The following is a 23,750-nucleotide window of genomic DNA, read 5'->3' as shown; positions in this document are numbered from 1 at the left end:
AGCTCCAGATGAAAATAAGTGTAAAACAATGCGTTTATTCATCATAGTTGGTGATACTTGTCTTGTAAAATTGTTGCCCTTGCATTGTGAGCCTCTTGGATTTGAATTTTATTGTCTTTTGTGGTTTGCGTAGCATCAAGCGTACAGGCAAGACTTGCTCTAAAGCATGTATATGCTGCATAATCTTTCAAAATCGCTATTTTTAATTTCTTGGGTTGAAGAGGGAAGGACAAGCTCCAGCTACAGGAGAGAAAAGAGAGATTAAATACTTACCGTAGTTCTGTGGTGCAGTGTCAGTACCTGAAGCACAGGCTCTTCAGAAGCACAGGCAGCATTTCTGAGCTGTGCCTCTGCCGGTGTGAGAGCCTGAGTACACTGTAAGAAAAAAGGACTACTTTCTTTTTCTCCCAAGGGAAAGTAGTTGATTGAAAGGTGAGTAGGAAGCAAGTGAGCACTGGAAAATCCCATCTGCTTTCTGGCTCACCATCTGACAGAGGTTTGAGGTATGCAGGGTTTGATTTATAACCTCTCTGGGAAGTTGGGAAATCTGACAAAGATAGTGCTGCCCACTAACACTGGGGGAAACAGGAAGTAACAAAGGAAACAAGTCATTGCCTAGGCGTCCCTTTTGGCCGCAGTGCAGTGCAGATGCACAAGCAGTTGGGGCAGGGTTTCTTTTCCTTTTGTGTATTGAGCGTACAGCAGCTATCGCAGTCATTTTCAACCTTATAACACACAAAACGGGGAGAAGTGCAGAGATGTTCCTGTCATGCCTGAGAAGGGTCATAAGTTATTAATGGCTTTGTCATCACAAAGGAAGCAATCATTCGGTGAAACTGTCAGCAGAAAAACTATGTGTCGATCAGGCACCGTCACCAGGTTAGTGCATATTTGTGGCTTGTATTTCTGTCATCTTTTCTCTTTTAGGTAGGAGCAGACTAAAACTAAGAGTAGAGTATTGTATCTGCGGTAAAATACTTTTAACTCATGCAGAAAATTCAAGGGTAAAGAATTGAAGGAGGAAGAGATGAGGCGAGTGTTGGCTGAAAATGTTTGCCAGAAAAGAAAAGCAAGTTGAAGCAAGTTAAACTGAGTAAACTTACTTACAACAGCGTATCTCAGTTGGGCTTAATTCTCTGTTCCCTTTGTCCTGTAAGATTTATTTAATAGCACAGTACAAACACTGTAAAGTTAATGCTTTTGAAAGACTGTTGTGAAAGGGCTGTTAGAAGTATTAAGAAATGGAATGCGTAACCAAAAAAGTGGGAGAGGTATGGAAGAGTATTTCAGAAATACTGGAGAATGTTTAATAAATGGAAAAGACACCCGAAAATTTTGCAGAAAGCAGTTTTCAGAACAGATGGTAAATGTTTAGATGGTTGAATCGGAGAACTAGTTTTTGTTCAGAATTGCTGAGAGCACATTGGGGAAGCTTTTATTTTACAGTTTTGCTGTATGTAATGTCGCCTCATTTTTGGTTAAGCCTTTTGTAGAGACGAGAACTTCAGTCTCCCTCTGCATTATGTGAGGAATGCATTCGTTTCTGTAAGTTATGTTATATATGTAATGTTATCTGTAAGTTACATATTCTGAAGGAAACTAGCATCTTGCTTTGCTAGGTTTTACATTCAAAATAGAATTTAAAGACTAGAAGTTATGGGATATTACAGAGTTTAAAAAGTTCTTAGACATAATTGGCATAGAGATACTTGTTACAAATTCAGATCAGGTTTAATTTTTGTACTGCAACTTTGGAGGCTGTTTTTTTTATTTGTTTTCAGCATGACCAAACTGGGCTCCAGGACAGACCATAAATATTATTATAACAAGTGAGAAATTTTAATACAACTTTTGGCAGCTGTAGTTTCAGAGATGAGGGTAATGTGTTTTTATGCCTATATACTGCAAGATGTGGAGATGATCACATCTGCCATATGTTCTGCTGAAGTTAAGCAAGAACTGAGGACTTGTGGCTTTTCCAGGATGCAATCCTTAGTTGAATCAGCTTGTATTTGCTTTAATTGAGCCCAGGACAGACCATAAATATTATTATAACAAGTGAGAAATTTTAATACAACTTTTGGCAGCTGTAGTTTCAGAGATGAGGGTAATGTGTTTTTATGCCTATATACTGCAAGATGTGGAGATGATCACATCTGCCATATGTTCTGCTGAAGTTAAGCAAGAACTGAGGACTTGTGGCTTTTCCAGGATGCAATCCGTTGAATCAGCTTGTATTTGCTTTAATTGAGCTGAATGCCAATAGCTCTTAAGGCCAAAAGGGGCAAGTGTTCTTCTATAATGTAATCCAGATTTTTAATGTGGCAGAATTTTATTTTTACTTGTGGAGGGACTTTTAGCCTGTAAAGTTATGCCCTAGCCTCCAGTCTAGCTATTCTATATACACTGGCTGAGGGGATAGGTTAAAATTACTTCACAGATGTATACATTTGCATACTACACAATAACAGAAGTCTATTCTCCATTTGGAGTTTGAGCTTGGTAACAGTATTGTTATAATTCAGAAGACACTTCTGCATCAGACTGGCATTATCTAGGTTACACTATGAAGTGTGTAATTTCACATTTTTTCATGCTATTGTGACTTTCATGGTACTTTAAAATGAAAAACAGCTCATTGTGATAGTGTTTGAGAAAAGTATGCTCATGTGATAGACTTGGACTGACTTTATTGCTACATTAACCACACACTGCAAATTGATTTGGTTTTTAGTCTGGCAGACCAGTTTGTATATATGAAGTAATTACAATAGTAATTGTAGAAGCTCTGTATCGTGCTCGAGAGTGCTAACTGCACTGTTTTGTCTTTCCAAAAGCACTGTTGAATCATGAAGCAAATCCTATAAGCTGCTGTTCCACCATTTCTCCTACTACACTCTAAGGCGTATCATCTCCCTTACAGGCATAGAATTATCACAGGGATCATCTGAGAAACAAAGTGATGCAAGGCCTTTCACTGTCTGCTGCCATCCTCTTCTTGTTCAGAGGGTTCAGTTCAGTGCTGTTTCAGTGGGGGAGAAGGTTGATTCAATAGCCACTTATCATGTGTTTTGGGGCTTGATGGAAAACAATTTAAAAACATGCATCTACTCCCTTGGTGAGTGGGAAGAAGAATAAAGCATGTAGCTATTACTAGGAGCTTGCACAAAACAATGCATGAGTAATGTCACCTTCTGTTTGTAACAGAGGGCCAGTGTCAGAAAGAGAGCATGGCTTGGTTCTGATTGCGCTTAGTGGGCCCTATCTGTTAACTTCATTGTCAGCTCCATGGAAGAGACTCTGCTTATGCACCTGGGGTGAAAACATGTACTGGGGTCTTTGGCTTGTAGGGCAAGAATGTGACTGCATAAGAAACAACTTGGAAATATCTTTGTTCTTAATGATCACAGAGCTAACAGGCTCTACGGTGACTTCAGTGCTTGCTATCGATCTGTTCTTCATTAAAAAAAAATGTGAGAGGAATATCAAGAGTGGAAGGAAACATTTCAGTGAGCTAAAGGCAACCATATTGTAGATGCTAAGACCAGGCAAATTTTAAGAGCATCCATTTTTCCTTCCTCCCACCTCTACAATAAAGATCCTATGGTTACATTGTATTGACAGCTTTCTCCCAGCAGCTTGATGCAAAATAGCATCTAGTGTCATTCCAGGATTGTTTTGTACTGTCAAGAAAAGAAAATCTGTTTGGGACTAGATTCAAAGTACTCTAAATGGATTTTAGAAGTGTAACTCAAACTTTTCAATTCAGAATACCAAAGTCCTCATTACGTGTCTGCAAATGAAAGTGCTTGAGGAGCCTACAGATGTGATGGAGAGTGCTATAAGCCACAAGGAGATCCAGAAAATAGGCATAGCAGCCTCTAAATCTATTGAAAAGCATGATATATTAGGTGGGCTCTTTAGCTCGTATAACGTGTACTTGGTTCTGTGGAGTTCAGCCATATCTCTTTTTATTCACTTAGCTGGGATGGGGAAGTTCTGAGGTTTGGTCTCTATTCTCAGGACTGTTTTATAGTGAGTAGTCAAAAGTAAGAAATGATCGTGAATAGAGGAAGCAGAACCTGATACTCTGCTGTCCTTCCCCCTCAGTTAAATCCTGTAATCATCACACTGTAGAACTGGATTCCCCCCCCGCTTGCTCCTCTGCTTCTATGATTTATTTTTTTCTTTCTGTCTGCCTGATATTCGGGCTTTTCAGGTGGAAGATAAAGGGCCCCATCCAGGCACACTTGAGTGAGCAGTCTAACTAGTCTGTTCCTGCACAGAAGACCAACATGACCTGGTCAAATATTTCTGTTTTCTGTATTGACCTAGGGTGGGATACCCTTGTGCCCAGTGTTTGTCATTGGCTTCCTAGAAATCTCAACTTACTGGTTATTTTGGATAACCTCTCTGAAACATTTAACTCTACCTCTTCTGGTATGTTTTCAACCTAAGTACATAACACTGAAACAGTTTCACACCAAAGGCTAGGTGCTTAAGTCCTTTCTTGTTCTGTTCTTCGTAGTAAAAGCAGACAGGATTTGAAGACCCATGATGAACTTGAAACTGTTGGACGGCATTGAGGCTAATGTTAGTTAGATCAAGAAAACTGAGGTCAGAGTATTATTGTCTGAATAAAAAGGTTCCATTTTTACTTTTTTCTGAATGTAATTAGAAACAGACTGAAATAACTTAATCATAAATTAATTTCTAATGTTTGAATGTTGATGTGCCTGTTCTTAAAAGAAAAAGTTAGCCCAGGACTTGCCTTTGCATTCCTCACGTCAAGGAAATCACTCTTAGCAGTACTGCAGTGCGGTTTGTTGTCAGCAGCCAGCTGATTAACGCTCTCTATTTCCCCTCACTTTGACTTTTCTGCAAGATGTGGAGAAATAATTTGAAGGATTCTTTTTTTTTTTTGGGGGGGGGGCAGGCGGTAACTTTTGTTACTATTTTTTTAATTCTTAAAAGCTTGAAATATCTGTGAGTAGCCCCTTCTTGGACCTGTTAACACATTGCTGTTGCTAGAAATTTCATTGTGGGGGAAGAGAGGAAGTAACAAATTGGAAAGATCTCAATCATATAATAAAAACAGGGAGGAAATAGCAGAAGGAAGGATATAGCTGAATACAGCAAAAGGGTGGGCAGAAAGATCCTGAAGGAAAATTGGGAAACCACGATGCCTTGCAGTGTCTGCTGTGAGAACCTTTCTAGGGCCTTGTATCCTATCTTCTCTGCTTGTCCCTGTTCTATAACACTGGGGACTAAAACCTAATATTTGTGATTAAGTTTTCTAGGCTGCCTAGAGAATTCAACTGAGTTTAAACTCTCCTGGTAGAAATTGTTAGTAATTTCCACCCCTTCCCACACATGCCTCATCAGCAAAGGGCAAGCAGTTAGATTTAAATCCTAAGCTGATCCACTGAAAGATCAATTGACTTGCATTTCTGTTTTTCCTAACACATGTACAATGGATATGTACTCCACTGTTGCTATTAATCCCTCAACAAAACTGTATCGCTTGCTTATTCTTTTCAGTATGGGTACTTCAAGGTGCCATCTTAGGCTGGAGAGACTAGTGCTTGGGTAGGCATGTTGTGCTATAGGCTCTTGGATTCTTGTACCGAGCTATGCTATTGACTTCCATTACTGTCCCTTTTGGGGAAAGGAGAAGCAAACAGGATCCATTAGATTTCAGTCCTCCACTAAAAGCTTTTCAGTTCTAAACCATCATTCCTTTATCAGAAACTAATTAACTGGAACTTCATTAGTTTGCCTCTTACCAGCAAAGGTCTCTAGCCCTAGACCTGAGGATAACAGACCGTTTTATGTCCAGGTCAAACTTCCCATTTGGTTCATGCATGATTTCTTTTCTGTATTACACAGTAGGATTTTTAGCCTAGTTCTGTTACCAGTTGAAGAAAGAAAGGTCTCATAGCAATATATTGGACAGAAAAAACTACTACTAAGAAACTAATTTTCTTGGTAACCTGTTTAAGATGATAACAGAAAGAGTGGTAACTGCAAAGGTGCTTGGTGGAGCATGGTATTAATAATTGATATATAAATTAAATGGCAGCAGCAATCTGAGATAAACTTCATTTGCGCAGGATGCTGTCACATATGACATCTAGTATGAGATTATATACTAATGCTTTCATTCAGAATAAAACATGTAAATATAAGGAGTAAGTAGTATTGGATGCTGCAGTTACTAAAATGACTGTTGATTCCTGCATACAGAAAATGATACTGTATATACATGTGTGGCATAGAACTTTGGAGAAGAAACTGATTTTCTTTCTAGTCATCTCTGATTAAGTCTCACAGTGTTATCTGAGGCATTTTTAAAATATAAATACTTAAATAACATTTACTAAGCACTCTTCCATTGTTTCAACAACTGTCAATCACTTTTGAGAGCTGTATAAAAATAAATCGGGACTTTTTGTACCATGGTTTTTTATATATTACAAACTTCCTGGAATCTATGAACACCCGTCTGTGCTACATACTTGACTGCTGAACCATGTTAGTTGTTTGGAAAACTTGTTGAAGGAAACAAGCTTTGTTTCTCGGTACTCATTTCTTGAAGTAAAATCTAAGTTTTAAACTGTTCTTAATTATTCTACATTGCAGAATGATGGCCTCGCAGGAGCAGGTCTGGCCAGTCCCAATGAAGGCAATTGGAGCACAAAACCTTTTAACAATGCCTGGAGGAGTGACCAAATCAGGGTATCTTCATAAAAAAGGAGGCACCCAGCTGCAGATCTTGAAGTGTAAGTTGAATGAGGTATTAACTAAATTAAATGTTTTAAATGCTTGCCTTTGGGGCCATTAACACATTTTGTGTTAGCAGACTATTTAAGGAAGCTGTTCTTCCACTTACTTTTGTCTGTAACGGATTACAATTTTACTGGGATATATGTATGAAAGACCTATATTGAAAGAATTTCCTTTAATGGTTTCGGAACTGTAAATCTTAGATGATAAACGTTGTGGTTGATTTTCGTTTACTTGGTTAAATCTCTTGTCTAGTCCTTCACAAGTAAGATGTTAGCAGACTATTTAATGAAGCTGTTCTTCCACTTTGTCTGTAATGGATTACAATTTTACTGGTATATATGTATGAAAGACCCATATTGAAGGAATTTCCTTTAATTGTTTTGGAACTGTAAATCTTGGATGATAAATGTTGTGCTTGATTTTCATTTACTTGGTTAAATCTCTTGTCTGGTACTTCACAAGTAAGATTTTAAAGACGGAAACAGATTCCCAGGATATGTATCAATTTAAAATATTCTTTTCTAAAAGAAAGTAGTACCCAGCTTTTTTTTTTTCCAGTTGGTTATTCTGTACTGGAAAAATATCCCCATCTCCAACTGCTGTTGTGAAATGGAAATTTTGTCACTGCCAACATTAGGCTGTACTTAAAACCAGTAATTGCTTCTGGAATCAGAATCTACTTACATGGAGAAAAATAAGATTTTGAGTTTGTTTATATGCTATTCATTTGCTATCCCTGTTTATAACTAAACTATACTTATATAGTTAAGGACAAAGATTACTGCCTTTGATAAAGAAAGGAATGTTTGGCCCCTTTAAAGAAAATAAAACATCATTTTATTGGCAGCTTTATGTACTTGAGGTGAAAGAAGAGAGGGAGATACCAACATGGTTTTGGGATGGACATAAATATGTATTTGTAGCCTGTGGCTACGTTTCTCCTATTTTGTTTTAGGTTGCATTCTTATGTTAGCTTATTCCTCTAGTAAAGGAGCGCAGGTGGAGGTCAGACCTGCAGTCTCTTAGGCTTTTTTTGAAGTTACCAGATCAGCCGCCCCTCAAATGAGGGAAGCAAATACTACCCTTAGTCCTGAAACTCTGTGAATGGATGGACAGCTTTACCATGTGGCTGGTCATCAACAAGCTGTCACTTAACTAGTTTGTGCTCTTTTATAATGATTACTAAAATCTTAAACAATAATTCTACCCAAGTTAAGAGGTTCTAGTTAATGTACTGCCTTTGGATTTATATTTTGCTCACTTTTTTCTTTATCTTTTCAGGGCCATTGAGATTTGTGATTATCCATGAGGGGTGTATTTACTATTTTAAGAGCAGCACATCTGCATCTCCACAGGGTGCATTTTCTTTGAATGGTTACAACAGGTGAGTGCCAAAGAACTTATTTAACACCTAAGCTCCTTTTACTTAGTGCAGGGGGCTATGGTTTTCATTTCCAACTAAGTTAAACTCAACTACATCTGTTGTTTGAGTTAAGCACTGATCTTGGATTCCAAGAGATGTATTCCTTTCAAATTGCATATATGATGTTTCCCGTGCTTTGCAAGTGTATAGCCTTCGTCTTTTGTAATTTAACCAGTAAAGCTGTTAAAATTGCAGTGGACTTACTCTTGTTACTGACTTAATGCAGACTTTGCACATGCAGATACATGTGGATTCTTTCAGACAAACAATCTTTGTTCTCTAGTGATTTCAATGATCGTCACAAAAATAGAAAGGAATCGGAAAGGAATATTTATGGAGTTACTGATTCAGTAACACTAATTAGTGTCAAAATTGGATCAACTACAGGAATGATAAATGAGAGAATGCATGTACAAAATGCCTGATTCATGTTGCTACATGTTATAAATCTTAATATTTGCTTTTTAAGTTGAAGACAAAAACAATGGCTTTCAAGTTAACCAGTACTATCAGAATCTGACTGAGTGCAGCATACATACAAGGCCTACTAATAAAAGTCCAACCTAACTTTAGGAAATTGCTGTTGTAATTGATGCTAAGAAAGGACTAATGAGAGAGAAAGAATGTAGAGAAATATCACATCATTGGTCCTAACAACTGCAATTTTATTGTATTTGTAAACACGTATGTTATTCATGTACTGCATAATGTTCTCAGACTTTTGGAATAAGGAAATATGTGTTATTAGAATGTGAGAGCTTTCAAACTGACCACAACGATGGCATATTTTATAGGAATGCCGTTGTAAACATTGTATCTAATTAAAGATTCAAGATTAATTTCTATAAGCAACCTATACTGTAACTTGGCCATGACACTAGCTTCTGCAATCACATTAATGTAAAAAATATCATGGAATCTGTAAATGCTAGGGACTGTCTCATTGCAGTTATCTAAAAAGCATTCTAGCAGCCTTGTAGAGACCTTGGCTGGAATTGGGACCAGGTCTTGGTTAGTATTATGCACAGACATAAGCATTATTGAACAAGAATTTGAAATGAAAGAATTTGTTAGAATTGGTAGTTGCATAAGGTTGTGTGAAAACAAGTCACTCTAAGGCTTCCCTGGGCTTTTATTTTGCAGTTTTCATTCAATAGCCTTTATGTGTTAAGAGTGGACAGGAGATGAGAAAGTGCTGCATTCACTGGTGACTCAAAATGTATAGTGATGCCTATTGCTAGTATCCCTCCCAGCTGTACCATGGGTATTTCCCACATTAACATCCTTATTAGCCTTACACTAGTGAAATAACTTGTAGTTCCTTTTGTGGCTTTGTTTTGGATTGGGCAGATGCAGAAAACTACAACCTCCAGGTTAAAAGTAGGATTGGGGTTGTAAAAAAAGATGCAGTCTCTAATTCTGACATAATTTTGCAGTTGACATTGTGATAATGACTGTTTTCATAGAAATTTTCCCCCATAGAATAGTTTGGGTTGGAAGGGACCTCTAAAGGTCATCTAGTCCACCCCCCCTGCTGTGGGCAGAGACATCTTCCACTAGACAGGGTTGCTCAGAGCCCTGTCCAGCCTGACCTGGAATGTTTCCAGGGATGGGGAAAAAGTTTCTTCCTTCAATATAGTCTCAATCTACCCCCCTTTAGTTTAAAGCCATTCCCCCTTGTCCTGTCGCAACAGGCCCTGCTAAAAAGTCTGTCTCCATCTTTCTTGTAAGCCCCCTTTAAGTATTGAAAGTCCAAAACAATGTTATCTTGATTAGGTACCTAAACAAGTGTCAAATGTCTCTGATAATCTTTTTTCCTACGTTTACAAACCACCTTCCTTAAATATTAAGGACTTAAGGAAGTACTGTATTATATGAGGAAATTGGTGAGTTAAAAAGTTTAGGAACAAGAAAGAAAGCCCCAATAATGACTGTAAAAACTTTAATCAGATTTCTCTATGGCTTATGCTGAATAAGTCTTAGAAATGTTACTTTTAGGTTACCCACAGTCTTAGGATTTTAGCCTCCTTATTTGTTCCAAAGCCTTATAGCGAGCATTTACAACCAAATTTTTGTGTGTGTAAGGAATTTCCTCATTTGAGACTCCTCGGGGTGGGGGTGGGGGAGGAATGACGTAAGAAACAAACATATCTAATGCAGTTTGTGAAAGAGGTTGAGTTACGCTTATTTTAAAATAATAAAGTGCAAGAAAATGTTCATAAGGGAAAAGTGGAAAAATTAAGTTAACTTTTAATATTAGTTCTCATTTATTTTCATGGACAACCTGTGTTTTGATTTCTCCTCCATGCCTTTCTGAAATAAGGATCACAGGCATCCTAAATACTTCTTGCCATGGTGTGAAGCTTGTGAATTAATGCAATTCATTAAAACTATTGCACAGTTGAAAACATCCATTTATAAGTCTGGCTGGTGGTTTAACTAGTGCTTTTTCTCCTGCCAGCACTCTTGCATTGTCCTTTCTACCACTGGAGAAGTACAACAAATGCACATAGGGGGATTTTGGTGGTGTTATCCTGGGCTTGGGGGTTATTTTTGGTAGGGCAAAACTGGCCGGTAAAACGGCTTTCTACCAGAGCTTTATGACTTGCAGAGCAGAGTTAACTTCACAGATAAAGGGTTTTATGTATTGGTTGTTCTGTTTCTCAGGGTTATGCGGGCAGCTGAGGAGACAACATCAAGCAATGTGTTTCCTTTCAAGTTAGTTCACATTAGCAAGAAGCACAGGACGTGGTTTTTTTCAGCTTCTTCTGAAGATGAAAGAAAGGTAACTTTCTTCTTCTTTTGCAATATAATTTTCCTTGAAGCAGAAAGTGAATCTTGGACTTCCCTAAAATATAAATGAACTGGATGTGCAGCTGTCATTGAAATTTGTATACCTAGTTCTTTGGGCTCCTCTGAAAATCAAGTCTGAAGTTTTAACTATTAAGTTAGTGTTAGTTCAAGTTGTAATTTAGGGAATGGCTATAAGTGACATACTAGATGCCATGGTTTTCTCCATATTGCTCGTTTTATTTTTAGCCAAGGAACAAATATTTGTATGTTAAACCTGTGATAAAGTATGAAAAGTGTTCAGTGAAATCTCTCACCCATAAACATACTATGAACAAGTACCTGGCTTTAGAAATAACAGCTTGAAATTTGCAAACTGAAAGTTTAATATTTTAATATGTTCTTATAGCATTTTAGATAGTCAAAACATTTTGACTGATAAGTCCTCTCAATGCATATATAGTCATGGATAAACACTATTTCAATGTAGGTTCCTTGCACAGTTACTCTGTTCTTACAGAGGACAGATACTGTGCATCTTTGTTTAATGATTTAAAGATGGGTGTGTCAAACATTGTATTTTTATTCTTATTTAGAATTGGATGCTATCCCTGAGGAGGGAAATTGATCACTACCATGAGAAGAAAGAAACAATGACGGAATTCAGGTATCAACCCTTAATCTTTATTTGCTCTTTATCCCTTTTGCACTAGCTCTTAACAATGGTGATTTAGGCTCTTTGCACCTACAAGTAATTTACTGTTAAATAAAAACAGGTGCAGTAAGGCCCAAGAATGAAAGGCCTTCCTAACACATAGTTTAAATAACATCAAGACAAAAATAAATCTTTTTACGAAGAGAACTTCGAATGTCAGCTTTGTGTAAAACAAATAAAAACCTTAAAATGACAGCAGCAACATATCTGGCTATTAATTGGGAAATAGGAATAGATTGCTTCTGCTTTTCCAGCATTCCTTTCCAGTGCTACAGTCCTGCTAACAGACATGTTTACTGTCCCAAGGCCCATAGCACAGTGATGCAGAAGGTACTCTCTTTTCTTTTGCAGTGACTCTGGTTCTGATGCAGACAGTTTCTATGGCTCAGTAGAACGTCCCATTGATATCAAGTATTCTCATCATTCAGCAGATAATGAAGGTGACAAATTTAGACACTGATAAATAGGATTTATTTATTTGCTTACTTATTTCTTCTGGATTCTGCAGGAACTATTCCCATAGCTTAAGCAAACTGATCCAATTTGCAACTATAAATTCTTGTTTTTACAAGGTGTGTAGTTGTTATTGTAATTTTAAATCAGAAGCAGATATTCTGTGCCATAAACCATTAGGAAAAATAAATGGTAACTAAAGAAATTCAGGTCTTTCAAGGAGGTGTCTGACACCCTAATAATACTATTTAAAATTTTTATTAAGACTGCATGTTGGAGAGCTTGTAGATCTAGCAAAAAGAGAAAACTTTTGAGTATGTCCATAGATCATAGTGTGGAAGTCCAAAGTGGTCTTTATTATGATAATTGAATAGTATTGACAATAATTGAATATAATTATAATAATAGGATATTAGTCACTTGAAAGTATGTTCTGAAAACATGCAGAGACAATGCAGTAAAACGTTGTGGAGCTAGTTAGCTCCTATCTAGACTGTAAAATTAATTCACCTGTCCTACAAAACAAGCAGTCACCCATACTGAGATGTTGTTGCATCTGTGTTGTAGTCTGTTTAGTATGAAACAGAAATGATCATCCCTCCTGTTCAGGAAGATCTTACATTAGGCATAGGATGGGCCTATGTGAAACACAAAGGATAACATTCTTCAATGACTTTCAAACTGAGTAACTTTTTTGAAGTAAGGCTCTGAAAATTTCATTCTTAGCATAGCCTTTTTTTATTCAAAGTTTGATACCTGTTCATTGCTGTAGTTGTTTCACAGTAAACAGTTCTGGCTGAGTGTGTTTATTTTTTAATTAGAAGTGAGGACATGACAGAAAGCCTGTCAGATAGGCATTCACAGCATATTTCAGCAACTGACTTCCTAGTCAAGAAATGCGTTAGTAAAATCCAACATGAGAAGCTTTGCCTCAAGGTTCAACATAGTTCCTTTACTAGGCATTTTCCCATCTGCCTTTCAGATTTCTAAGGGCAGGGTTGACTGGAGCAAGTACTCTCATTTCCTGAAAGGAAATTCCTGACTATTTTCCCTGACTAGGACAAAAAGGCAGGAGTGAGTCTTTTTAGGAAATCCGGTTCAATTGCTTCAAAGCAGAGGAAAAGACTCATCAGCATTTCCTGTAGGACTGTAGTTAGTACTTTTGTGTTTATCGGAGGGAAGGGTTGTATGCAATACGAATTATGTTAAGAGGCCTAGCAGGAGTTCAAATTAGGAAAATTAGAAGAGCTAACTGATTTTTATCAGATACTCTTTTTTTTTTAAATGCATTTCTCTGGAATACTGCATATTGTCCTTGAGCCTCCTATCGTAGTCAGTGATGAGAAATTACTGCCTAGAAGTAGCATGTTTTTCATGTCTTGATTATTCTGACTTACAGTTAAAAGGCAACATTGAAACCATTTAAGCTGTTTGTTGTGGTGCATTTTTTTTGTTGCCAGAGCAAGGCAAAAGAATTGTTTTGTAGATCACTAGGCTTGCTTAGGCTTCTGTATTGCAAAATCATCAATGTTTTTGTGTTAGGGTTAGGTTTCGGGAATTATTTTTTTCCAACTGGTTTTGCCAGGGCATCCATGTAGTTATGTCTCTGCAACTGATTTGAATTTTTCTCAGGAAGGCTGTAACACTAGAAAGCGTCACCAGAAAGTAAATTTTAACTTGAAAGATGGAAAAAAACTTAATGTGCAGTGTAGTTCATATCCCACAGTTGTAAGCGATGGCTTTCTTAATTGACATCAAAATTTAAGGAAACACCTATTCTAAATAGCAGAGAGGTGGACCAAAATTTATAATTTTTTTCACCTCTTTTTAAAAAAAAAAAAATTAACTGAAAAATACTTGTTTATTACAAAGCAGTAAGTACTCAATACTCTTTCTTGGTTCCAGGAGTACTTACCAGAGTCTGACACATTGATTTTTATCTGCAGATTATGACCAGGAGGAAGAGGATGAGTCTTACTTGCAGCCAGATACTTCTGACATAGTGAAAGATGGTATGTGATTTTTTTCATTCCCTTCACAAAAGGCTCCGTGAAAGGCCACCAATGAAGGCAATATTCATGTAGAATGCCAGATTATTATTTTGGCTTGGTCATCTCTTAAGCATTGCAGGTGGTAAAATAGCTGAAGCAATGCACAGGTATCTAATCTTGAGAGGTATTTAGGGTCAAAAGTTTCTAATAACAGCAGTAACAATTTACAGAAAGTATTACATGCCTTTAAGGGCGTGTTTTCTTGCAGGCTTCCTGCCCTGGAAGGACCTGTATCTGGTCATCAGTCTGGAGCAGGGGTAATGCTTTTAATGTAGTCTCTTTTTCTTTATTTTTAGCAAAGGGAGAATTCTTTGTGAAGTCATCATATGCCATGCCTGAATAAAAACTGCAGGAGTTTACTACATGTAACATTCAGAATTGTGCTGAAAGTTAAATGCTTATCCAGCATTTTGGATACTATTAGACCAGATGCCAATGAAATATCTTAAATCACATAGAAAATAAATTTGAAAAGTCTCATTTCTTGACATACCGTATTTCCCCTCAGTGTGTTATGTTTTTTGGATGTTTTCTTTCTGTAGATATGGTCCTGCCCCCAGCCTACCCCCCTCCACCAGTTCCTCATGTCAGAAAAGCTGCCTACTCAGAATCAAGGGCAAATTCCTTTGCTGGCAAATCTGCTGTGCCAGGACCACCACCACCTCCTAAAAGAAGCTTACCTGATATCAAACTAGAGGATCTCTTAAACATGAGAGAACCCCAGTTACAGTGCCGAGCTGAACCTAATCTAAAGATTCAATCCTCAAGCTGGAGGCTAGGTGAAGAGCTGCCCCCTGTACCCCCTCTACCTCTCTTCAAAAAGCCTGTGTGTGTCAAAGAATCTTGCTCATTGCCTCCAGAGCCTCTGCCTCTAGCTCAAGTTCTTGCTACTCCAGAAGGATGTGAGAAGCTAAAAACCTTAAACCTTTCACCGCGAACTCCTCCTCCACTACCAAGCAGTAAACCCAAGCTGTCACAGTTTACTGAAAAACCGGTAGAGCCCAAAGTGCCAAGAGACCAAGGTAAACCTGGACTGTTTGTGCCACCCGTGCTCCCGAAGCCACCTGTGCCAAGCCACCAGCCCCCTGGAATTAAGCCTAGGCCAGAGAAGTCTTCATGTCCCCAGTTACAGTAAGTATGAAAATACAATGCACTATTAAATTTTTCCATTGTCTATTAGTTAACTCGTTGACAGACATGTTTCTCAGATTCACATGGACATCTGTTTCTCTTCCCTGCACCATCCTTCTCTTCCTCAGAGTTGTGCTTTTTTGCCTCTGTATTTGTTATTTGAAAGTTTTGCAATGAGTTTAGCTTCTGAAATAGTTCAGAAAGAAATAGTAGATAAACTTTAAAAAGAATTACACACAAATTTTGTAGTTCATTTGTTTTCAGGTCTGTCATAAAGACTTAAAAGCCTTTGATCGCAGTGAATAAGAAGCCTTTATGTCAGAGCCTCAATGAGCTGCAAAAACAATTTTAGGCTTCTGTGAAGATAGGAAACGTGCTTCATTTTATATTAAGATCAGCTCTAGTAAGGGATGTGGAACTAGTTATGGTGGTGAATCAGATGAAAATATTTTTGTCCATTGGATCGTTTAGCAGCTCTGAAGAACAAATAATAAATTCTTTAAAGACAGTACAAGGAAGACACTGATATACTGGAGTGAGTCCAGTGGAAGGCCACCAAGATGTTTGGCCTGTAGCACACGATATGTGAGAAGAGACTGAGAGAAATGGATTCATTCAGCCTTTAGGAAGGCTAATGGGAGATCACTGCTGTCTACAACTACTTAATGGGTGGGTATGGAGAAGACAGAGCAAGACCTCAGAGGTCTGCAGTGATAGGATGAGAGGCAACAGGCAGAAGTCACAACCTGGGAAATTACAGCTAGATATTAGGAAAAACTTTTCACTGTGCGGATGGTGAAGCACCAGAACAGGTTGCTGCAGAGAGGCTGTGGAATCTCCATCCTTGGAGATACTCTAAACTTGACTGGACACGGCTTCCTGAGCTACCTGGACCTGCTTTGTGCAGAAGCTTGGGCTAAATGATCTCTAGAGGTCCCTTCCAACCTAAATTAATCTGTGATTTGGGGGCTAAGCAGAAACTTACTCTTCAGTTCTAGTTTTATTATCCCTTCAGTGTTGTGTGTATATTTGCTCTGTTTTCTGAGGAAATGTCCTTCAGTTTTTGTTCTGTTTCTGCCAGGAGATCACCACCAGATGGACAGAGTTTTAGAAGCTTCTCATTTGAAAAACCAGCACTACCCTCCAAGCCAAACCAACCTGATGATGATTCTGATGATGACTATGAAAAGGTAAGATCAAGCAGATGATCCATTTCTTGCTTATGTATACTTTTGGGAATGTTTTAAATGCATAGAATCATAGAATCATTAAGGTTGGAAAAGACCTCTAAGATCATCGAGTCCAACCGTTGACCCAACACCACCATGCCCACTAAGCCATGTCCCTAAGCGCCACATCTACACGTCTTTTAAATACTTCCAGGGATGGGGACTCCACCACTTCCCTGGGCAGCCTGTTCCAATGTTTAACCACTCTTTCAGGAAAGACATTTTTCCTCAGGTCCAATCTAAACCTCCCCTGGCGCAACTTGAGGCCATTTCCTCTCGTCCTATCACTTGTTACTTGGGAGAAGAGACCAACACCCCCCTCGCTACAACCTCCTTTCAGGGAGTTGTAGAGAGCGATGAGGTCTCCCCTCAGCCTCCTTTTCTCCAGGCTAAACATCCCCAGTTCCCTCAGCCGCTCCTCATAAGACTTGTTCTCCAGACCCCTCACCAGCCTCGTTGCCCTTCTCTGGACACGCTCCAGCACCTCAATGTCCTTCTTATAGTGAGGGGCCCAAAACTGAACACAGTATTCGAGGTGCGGCCTCACCAGTGCCGGGTACAGGGGCACGATCACTTCCCTACTCCTGCTGGCCACACTATTTCTGATACAGGCCAGGATGCCATTGGCCTTCTTGGCCGCCTGGGCACACTGCCGGCTCATGTTCAGCCGCTGTCAACCAGCACCCCCAGGTCCTTTTCTGACAGGCAGCTTTCCAGCCACTCTTCCCCAAGCCTGTAGCGTTGCATGGGGTTGTTGTGGCCAAAGTGCAGGACCTGGGGGAAAATCAAAAACACCTTTCTGAAAACTCAGTGCTGTGTGATTTTTTTAAATAGTTGGGGTTTTTTTTCTGCTTTAAGGAATGCCTTGATAAATTCTGGATTTTAATATTGTATGTAAAGGAGGAAGAAGCATAAAGTGAAGATTAAATCGCCATTAATAATTTCAGATGCTGATAGCTATAGCTTATTTGCGTAACAAGATGCTAGCGTTTTGACTTGTCATTGACTTGCATGGTGATTTATTTTTCTTCATATTTTTTACAGGTTGGGCTGCCTGCTTCAGTATTTCTTAATACCTCTGAATCCTTCGAAGTTGAAAGGTAGAATGTGACTTTAAAATAGTTGCTTAGAAGTCCTACAAAAACCTGCACTGAACAATAGTCCAAAGATCATTTTGATAGGTACAATTTGTGTCTAAAAACACAATAAAAGTATTTAAATTCCTTTAATATGGAAATCGCTTTTTAGGGGAGCTAGTTCGGTGCCCATGTATCAATTGAAAATGCATACTACTTGCAAAGTGATTTGGCTCCATCTGGAGAAGGTTATTCTGCCAGGATGCTAGATGGGACAGAAAGCCAGATCTGTGCTGCATTGCTGGTTCAGATGCTAGAACAGTGAAATTCTTTCACCCATGATGTACTATGAATTATTACAACCAAAATAGAGATTTGTAATAAGAATTTTAAGAATCTAGGCATTTTACTTATCTGATACAGAAAATGCTAATATATGTAATTGCTGTATTATTTTTAGGACATTTAAAGCTAGTAGCCCACGGGGACAACCGCAAAATGGATTGTACTGTATTAGGAATTCATCTACTAAGCCTGGAAAGGTAACTTGCAATTGCTGAATCTACCCCTCAAAAACCTTTTTAATTTAGAGATACTGTATCTTATGTATGATAAAGTACTTAACAATTTAAATGTGCTCTTTCCTTAAAGCAAGAAAATCTGAGACAATCACTATCATAACTTTAGTGATTTTTTTTTAGGCTGGATCGCAACTAATTCCTTAATACATTGACTTAGAAGAGCTTATTAGCACAGACTGAATATGTTGCATTTTTCTTCTTCAAGGTATTGGTTGTATGGGATGAATCTGCAGAAAAAGTGAGAAACTACAGAATCTTTGAAAAGGTTAGTAGCTGCACTATGTGTGCTTGTGTATATATGTGCATGTATGAATTTCATGTGTGTATATATGTGTGTAAAGTGTGCAGGTGCATAGGTATGTATCGGAACTAACAAGTTAGAGTCTAAACTTCTTCCCATTCCTAAAAGTAAACATTAGCTGATTTCCAAATATCTGGTTGTAGGATGAGAGTTTGAGTACTCAGATCTGGGCTTTCTAGTTGCTGTATCATGCAAAAGACAAACTAGCTGTAAATGTTCACATCTAAATCTCAGTTCCAGTCAAATCCTAAAGGAAGGAATATTAAATTCCTGAGTTTAGTTTCAGCTTATTTGTGTAAATGACTAGTTTGCGAAGCAGTAGCTTGTTTGAAAGAACTTCTTAGTTCTGATGATGATGTTTTGGGTTGTGTTTTTTTAAACATTGAGTTGGAAAAATTACTGTCAATGATTACATATGTTTTTGTTCTACAACAGGGTTGCAAGTTTTACCTGGATTCAGACGTCATGTTTTTGAACATGGGAAGTTTGGTTGAATACTATAGCACTCATGTCTTACCTAGTCATGACAGCCTGATTCTTCGGTGTCCTTATGGTTACTCTAAACCAAGGTGACATGACTGGCATAATTCACTGATGCTTAGGACTAATGGGTTCCCTGCTGCCCTTGGATTAGACGTGGAGTCCTGCCACTGTTGGACATCCCATTGTTTGCACACAGAAACTGAGTCCGTTTCAACCGTTTATTCTCATATGAATTGTATATAGATTCCATTTAATGAACTCTTGGTAAAAACCTTACAATCCAGATCAGTGGATTTTTTGGTCTTTTCTTTTAAAAAGATCTGAACTGATTATGCTGTGAAAGCTGTCCATGATACCTACACCTTTTATAAAATTGCTGCTATTACGAATCTCCTTGGAATGTGGAAGACGGACACGAACAAAGAAGTGGTCTGAATACAACCGATACAGAAAAGGGAAACTTCTGAAAGTATATCAGAATTCACTTGTGACAGGGAATACTAATACTCTGACTTGAAGATATTACTCCTTAAGTCAGCACTGGTGGTCAACTGAGAATTTGTTACTTGTATAGTTGTGTAAATAATGAAGATTTCTGTGCAAATAATTTGGTTTACTGTAGGTGAAGATGATCAGGAAATGTGGCTTTTTTTTTTTTAAGCCACCTCATACGTAAATGTAACTTCTGATTACAGTGTCTGCGGTAATCAGTATCAGGGTACTATCCAACTGATACGGTTGTGGCATCCCACATATTAATGACGTGCACTTCAGATAGGCGTGGAATAATACTTGGCTTTCGTGGGAGCCCCATTACTTAGCTCTGAACAGGAAGGGTAAATGCCACTAGTATTTTTAATGGGTATGAGAAAAGAGAAAGGACTACTTAAGATTAAGGGGGAAGGGAGGGTGTCTTTTGAATATCCCAAGTTCTGACTAGTAGTTTTCTCTCGCATTGCCATCATCAAAGGTTCTTTAAAACAAAACACAACCACCACCCCACCCCCGAAACCATGAGTGATGCTACTATCAATCCATAAATCTTTGTGGTCAGTCTCTTTGGATCAGGTTGTCAGCCTATTGCATGTTCTGTTCTAGGGCAAAACATACTGCCCTAGTCTACTTTTTGTAGTTCAACAAGAAGTTTTCCATTACTAAAATTGCTACTCAGTTTGTAGTTGCATGCCAAATAAAATCTGTCTTTAACATACTATCAGCACTATCAGACTATCAGTGATAGGCATTAGCAGGGTGCTTGTAATATTTGTTCCCTAATATTTTGGGGACAGGTATCCTAAAACCAAGGGCTTGATATTTATGCCAAAATTACCCTATTCCTAAATTTTAATGAAGAGGAGAAATTTATTTTAATGACCTGTTAAGTAACTTTGTTGATTCAAAAGTACTGTTATAATGGTCTCGTATCTCTAATAATGTTTACAAGACTTGTAATAATAACTTTAAAAACAATAATCCCGTCACTCCTGAAACAGGAGAAGGTATCTAGTTTCCATCAGTCTGAATCTGTATCCATAAGCTTCATTTTTTCTGTTACCTTTTCAAAGTTTATACATGTCAGTTTTAATCTTGTTACAGTTAGATGGTCACAACTTTAAAAACATAAACAAAACCATTACAGAATAAGAATTTCCTGTTTACGAAAACAATAAACCAGGATTTAATCCCTAAGGGATTTTCCTTAATAAAGAGATGTAATATTAGGACCGTACATAGGAATCAAGGCAAGAAACTCTGCCTCTATCTTTTGCAAAGACACAGACAGACACAATTATCAGTCTTTTCATCTCTGTTCCTGCTGTAATAGGCTTTTATCTGCATAAAGTAAAGAATATGTAGTACTTAAAATATCCAATATTCAACAGAACCTGAAACTTAAGTTTCTTAATTCCTCTTATTTTTAAGATCCCTGTGGCTCACTACCCTGATAAGATCCACTCTGTAAAGAAGGCTCAGCCAACAAAGCATTTTAAAAATATTTTTGGTATATAGATATATGTATATCAGAGCAAGTTCTAGTTTCTTGCAGTATTTACACATACTGTTTACAGAGTAAGTGTTTCTCTGGGAATAATTGCCTTCATTGTGTCATGGCAGTCATATTTACAGTATGCTATCTTTCGGGCCCTATTCAGATATTTAATTTTTTTCGCAAGCATATACTCAAGATCTTTAAACTGTAAAAATACTTATGTAATCCAATACATATAAAACATAACACTGTCTTTACCTGTGTAATACAAGATTTGCAAATATGTAAATTTTTGTGTTAATTTCCTTTTTTATATAAATGTATATATTTCTGAAGTGGATAAACTTTCAATGCCAGTTCACCTAATTTTGTGCAGTCGTCTTTTTAACTTCATGGGTGAGTGTTCTAATGCTTTTGTTTGTAGTTGTGTTAAATAGTGCTTGATTCTTCTAACTGTGAAGTTTAGAAGAATTAGTTTTCAGCCCCCTTAAGAAGCAAATTTTTGTGTAAGCAACACTGTCAGAAACTTGGCATTCTGGACAGTGTGGCTGGGGGTGGAAATTACCCATTTTCCACTTCAAAGTTTCCTGAGTGCAGGGTTGAGGACTGAAACATTCATTTTATCTGTGGACACAAAATGCAGGTATGACCATAATGAAAAGAGCATCTCAGAGGAACAGGAATGTTTGAGCAAGAAAGCCAAATCTCCAGAGGTGTTCTTCGGGGGCTTGGGAAAAGAGGATCTTCCCATTTTCCAGCACCTAATAGCCCTTCTGCTCAGAAATGTCAGTGTAACCTGGTAGGTTTACATTGTAGGTTAGTATGGGTACGGTAGGCTTACAACCTAGTAGGTGGACATCCCTGACATTTCCAGAATTTAAGGTAGGAGGTATAGATAGGGACGTGCTAGGTAATCCCCTCATCCCTCCAGGAACAGGTAGAAGGGTTCCAAACAAATCTGCAATCACTGACACTCTCTCTCCCAGGTGATCTTGCTCCTATGTGCTAGTCTAGTTTTTTTTTTTTAAATGCAGAATTAGATGAAGTTAAATTTCTGGTGTTCATAGGGAGGAAAGGCACAGCTAGAACGCATGGCTCATAGTCTCTCTCCTGTACACCTTGCTAACCTGGCTCTCCTCTTTCCTTCACCACAAATCAGTCTCTTGCATATACAACCTACTGCAAGCTCCTTAGCTTTAAAATAGTTTGTGGAGAAATGTAAAAGCAGTATTTGGTATGCCAAAAAAATGCAGTTTGTGAGTTTGGTAATATCCGAGTCAAAATAATTGATGCCAGTTTGGAAAAAGTCTTGTCTCTTCTATATAAACTTCCAAGAAAAAGTGTTACAGGTGATAATTGTGGTGGGAATTGCTCTTCTAGGGGAAAAAAAATTAGAGTGGTTTTGAAAAGAAAAGCTTCAACAAGGGGCTGTTGAATAAGTAGTGTATCATAAAAAGTGATCTGATATCAAGACAATTTTTCTATAGTGAACATGCTTTGTGTCAGCAGCTTGTCAAGTGTTCCCTCGTTCAGAACTTCAGTTTTTACAAGAATGCAAATAAGCAGCAAGAGTATTTCATGGCCTCCGGTGCTTCCTGCTTTGGAAAGTTCAAAAGGGCTGTAAAGATTTCTGAAGCTTTAACTGATTATTTTGAATTTGGGGACATCTGCTGGTCAGCCTGTTCCACGCAGGGTTCCAAGCAACAGGAATACAGCCACTAAGCGTGTGCATAGGAGTCATTTGGGTAGAAATCAATCCGAAGTGACTTTGGACAGAAGCTAGAGACTAAAGCTTAACTTTGGGTGGAAACCTGAGGGGCCAGGTCTTTGAAACTTTTGGCTCACGTTTCTCACATAAGTAGCAATGTTATTTAGCAAAATTACTCATCTGAATGTCTTTTAACCTAGATGACAACGAAATTAATTGGATTTTATATTCCTGTGTTTAAATGACTTTTAAAGTATACTTTGAGGTAGAATTTACATAATGGACATCTGAGCACAACCTAAATTACCAACGTTGTGAAGCATTAAAGAGCTGTTATGAACACTAAATACTTTGCCTAGCAGCAAGCAAATCGCATGATGCCGCAATAGTTTCTATCTTGCTAAATAGTCAACTCCTTGAAGTCAAGGAGGGTTTTTTCCTGGCAATGGGAGTGCTTGAGATGACCATGAGTGCAGCCTCTTAAATAGGAGAGCTCATAGTTCTTTTACTGTAAATACTCCAAGTACCAAAATACCAAATAACAAATGCTGCTAAAACTTTTGGAGTAGATAGCATTTGAGCTCACTTTAAAACTGGATGAACCGAAGTGATTGAGTTCAGTGGGCTTAGGGTACATCGCAAGTCTTGTAGCATAGCCAGCCCCAAAATCTGTTCCTTCGGGACTTCCGTTCCCGTCTCTCAATTACAGGGTGGTCACTAGTATCCCTCACCTGTACCTCCTTCTTTACAGCATCTAGTTACCAGGGAAATGGGTAATCCAACCTCTTAGGTTCGTGACATGGCCCTAATGGGCATGTAATCTTTGAGATACCAAAGAATTGTTTTTAATGTAATTTTACTCATGCGAATCTCTGCTGGAGTTGGTCTGCACAGAAATGACAGTAATAATAACTGTTTGCAGGATTAGACCTCTGGATATATAAAACCAGGGAAAAGCATCTAACCCTTCTTTGAGTTACCACTTTTTCTGCCTTTCAACAACCACTTCGTACTGACCCCCTCTGTGTAC

General features: G+C 38.1%; 1 protein-coding gene across 1 annotated transcript; it reads left to right on the top strand.

Moving 5' to 3' along the window:
- The first annotated feature begins 773 nt into the window (after positions 1-773).
- Positions 774-21,375, top strand: SH3BP2 (SH3 domain binding protein 2). The gene is made up of 13 exons (XM_009285392.2): positions 774-879; positions 6,643-6,782; positions 8,071-8,173; positions 10,880-10,997; positions 11,599-11,669; positions 12,069-12,157; positions 14,117-14,182; positions 14,764-15,352; positions 16,434-16,542; positions 17,626-17,681; positions 18,118-18,199; positions 18,444-18,503; positions 18,975-21,375. Exons 1-13 carry the CDS (start codon positions 797-799, stop codon positions 19,110-19,112), a joined length of 1,704 nt encoding a protein of 567 aa, XP_009283667.2. The 5' UTR covers positions 774-796; the 3' UTR covers positions 19,113-21,375.
- Positions 21,376-23,750: the final 2,375 nt, after the last annotated feature.

The sequence above is a fragment of the Aptenodytes forsteri genome, unplaced genomic scaffold (genome assembly GCF_000699145.1).
Source record: "Aptenodytes forsteri isolate BGI_AS27 unplaced genomic scaffold, ASM69914v1 Scaffold88, whole genome shotgun sequence".
Taxonomy (NCBI): Eukaryota; Metazoa; Chordata; class Aves; order Sphenisciformes; family Spheniscidae; genus Aptenodytes; species Aptenodytes forsteri.
This window is presented reverse-complemented; position numbering and strand designations above follow the sequence as displayed.

Coding starts and splice junctions, on each gene's coding strand:
- SH3BP2 (XM_009285392.2), top strand. CDS start 797: ATGGCTTTGTCATCACAAAGGAAGCAATCATTCGGTGAAACTGTCAGC. Junction 14,183..14,763: donor TTCTGACATAGTGAAAGATG/GTATGTGATTTT, acceptor TTCTTTCTGTAG/ATATGGTCCTGCCCCCAGCC. Junction 17,682..18,117: donor GAATCCTTCGAAGTTGAAAG/GTAGAATGTGAC, acceptor TATTATTTTTAG/GACATTTAAAGCTAGTAGCC.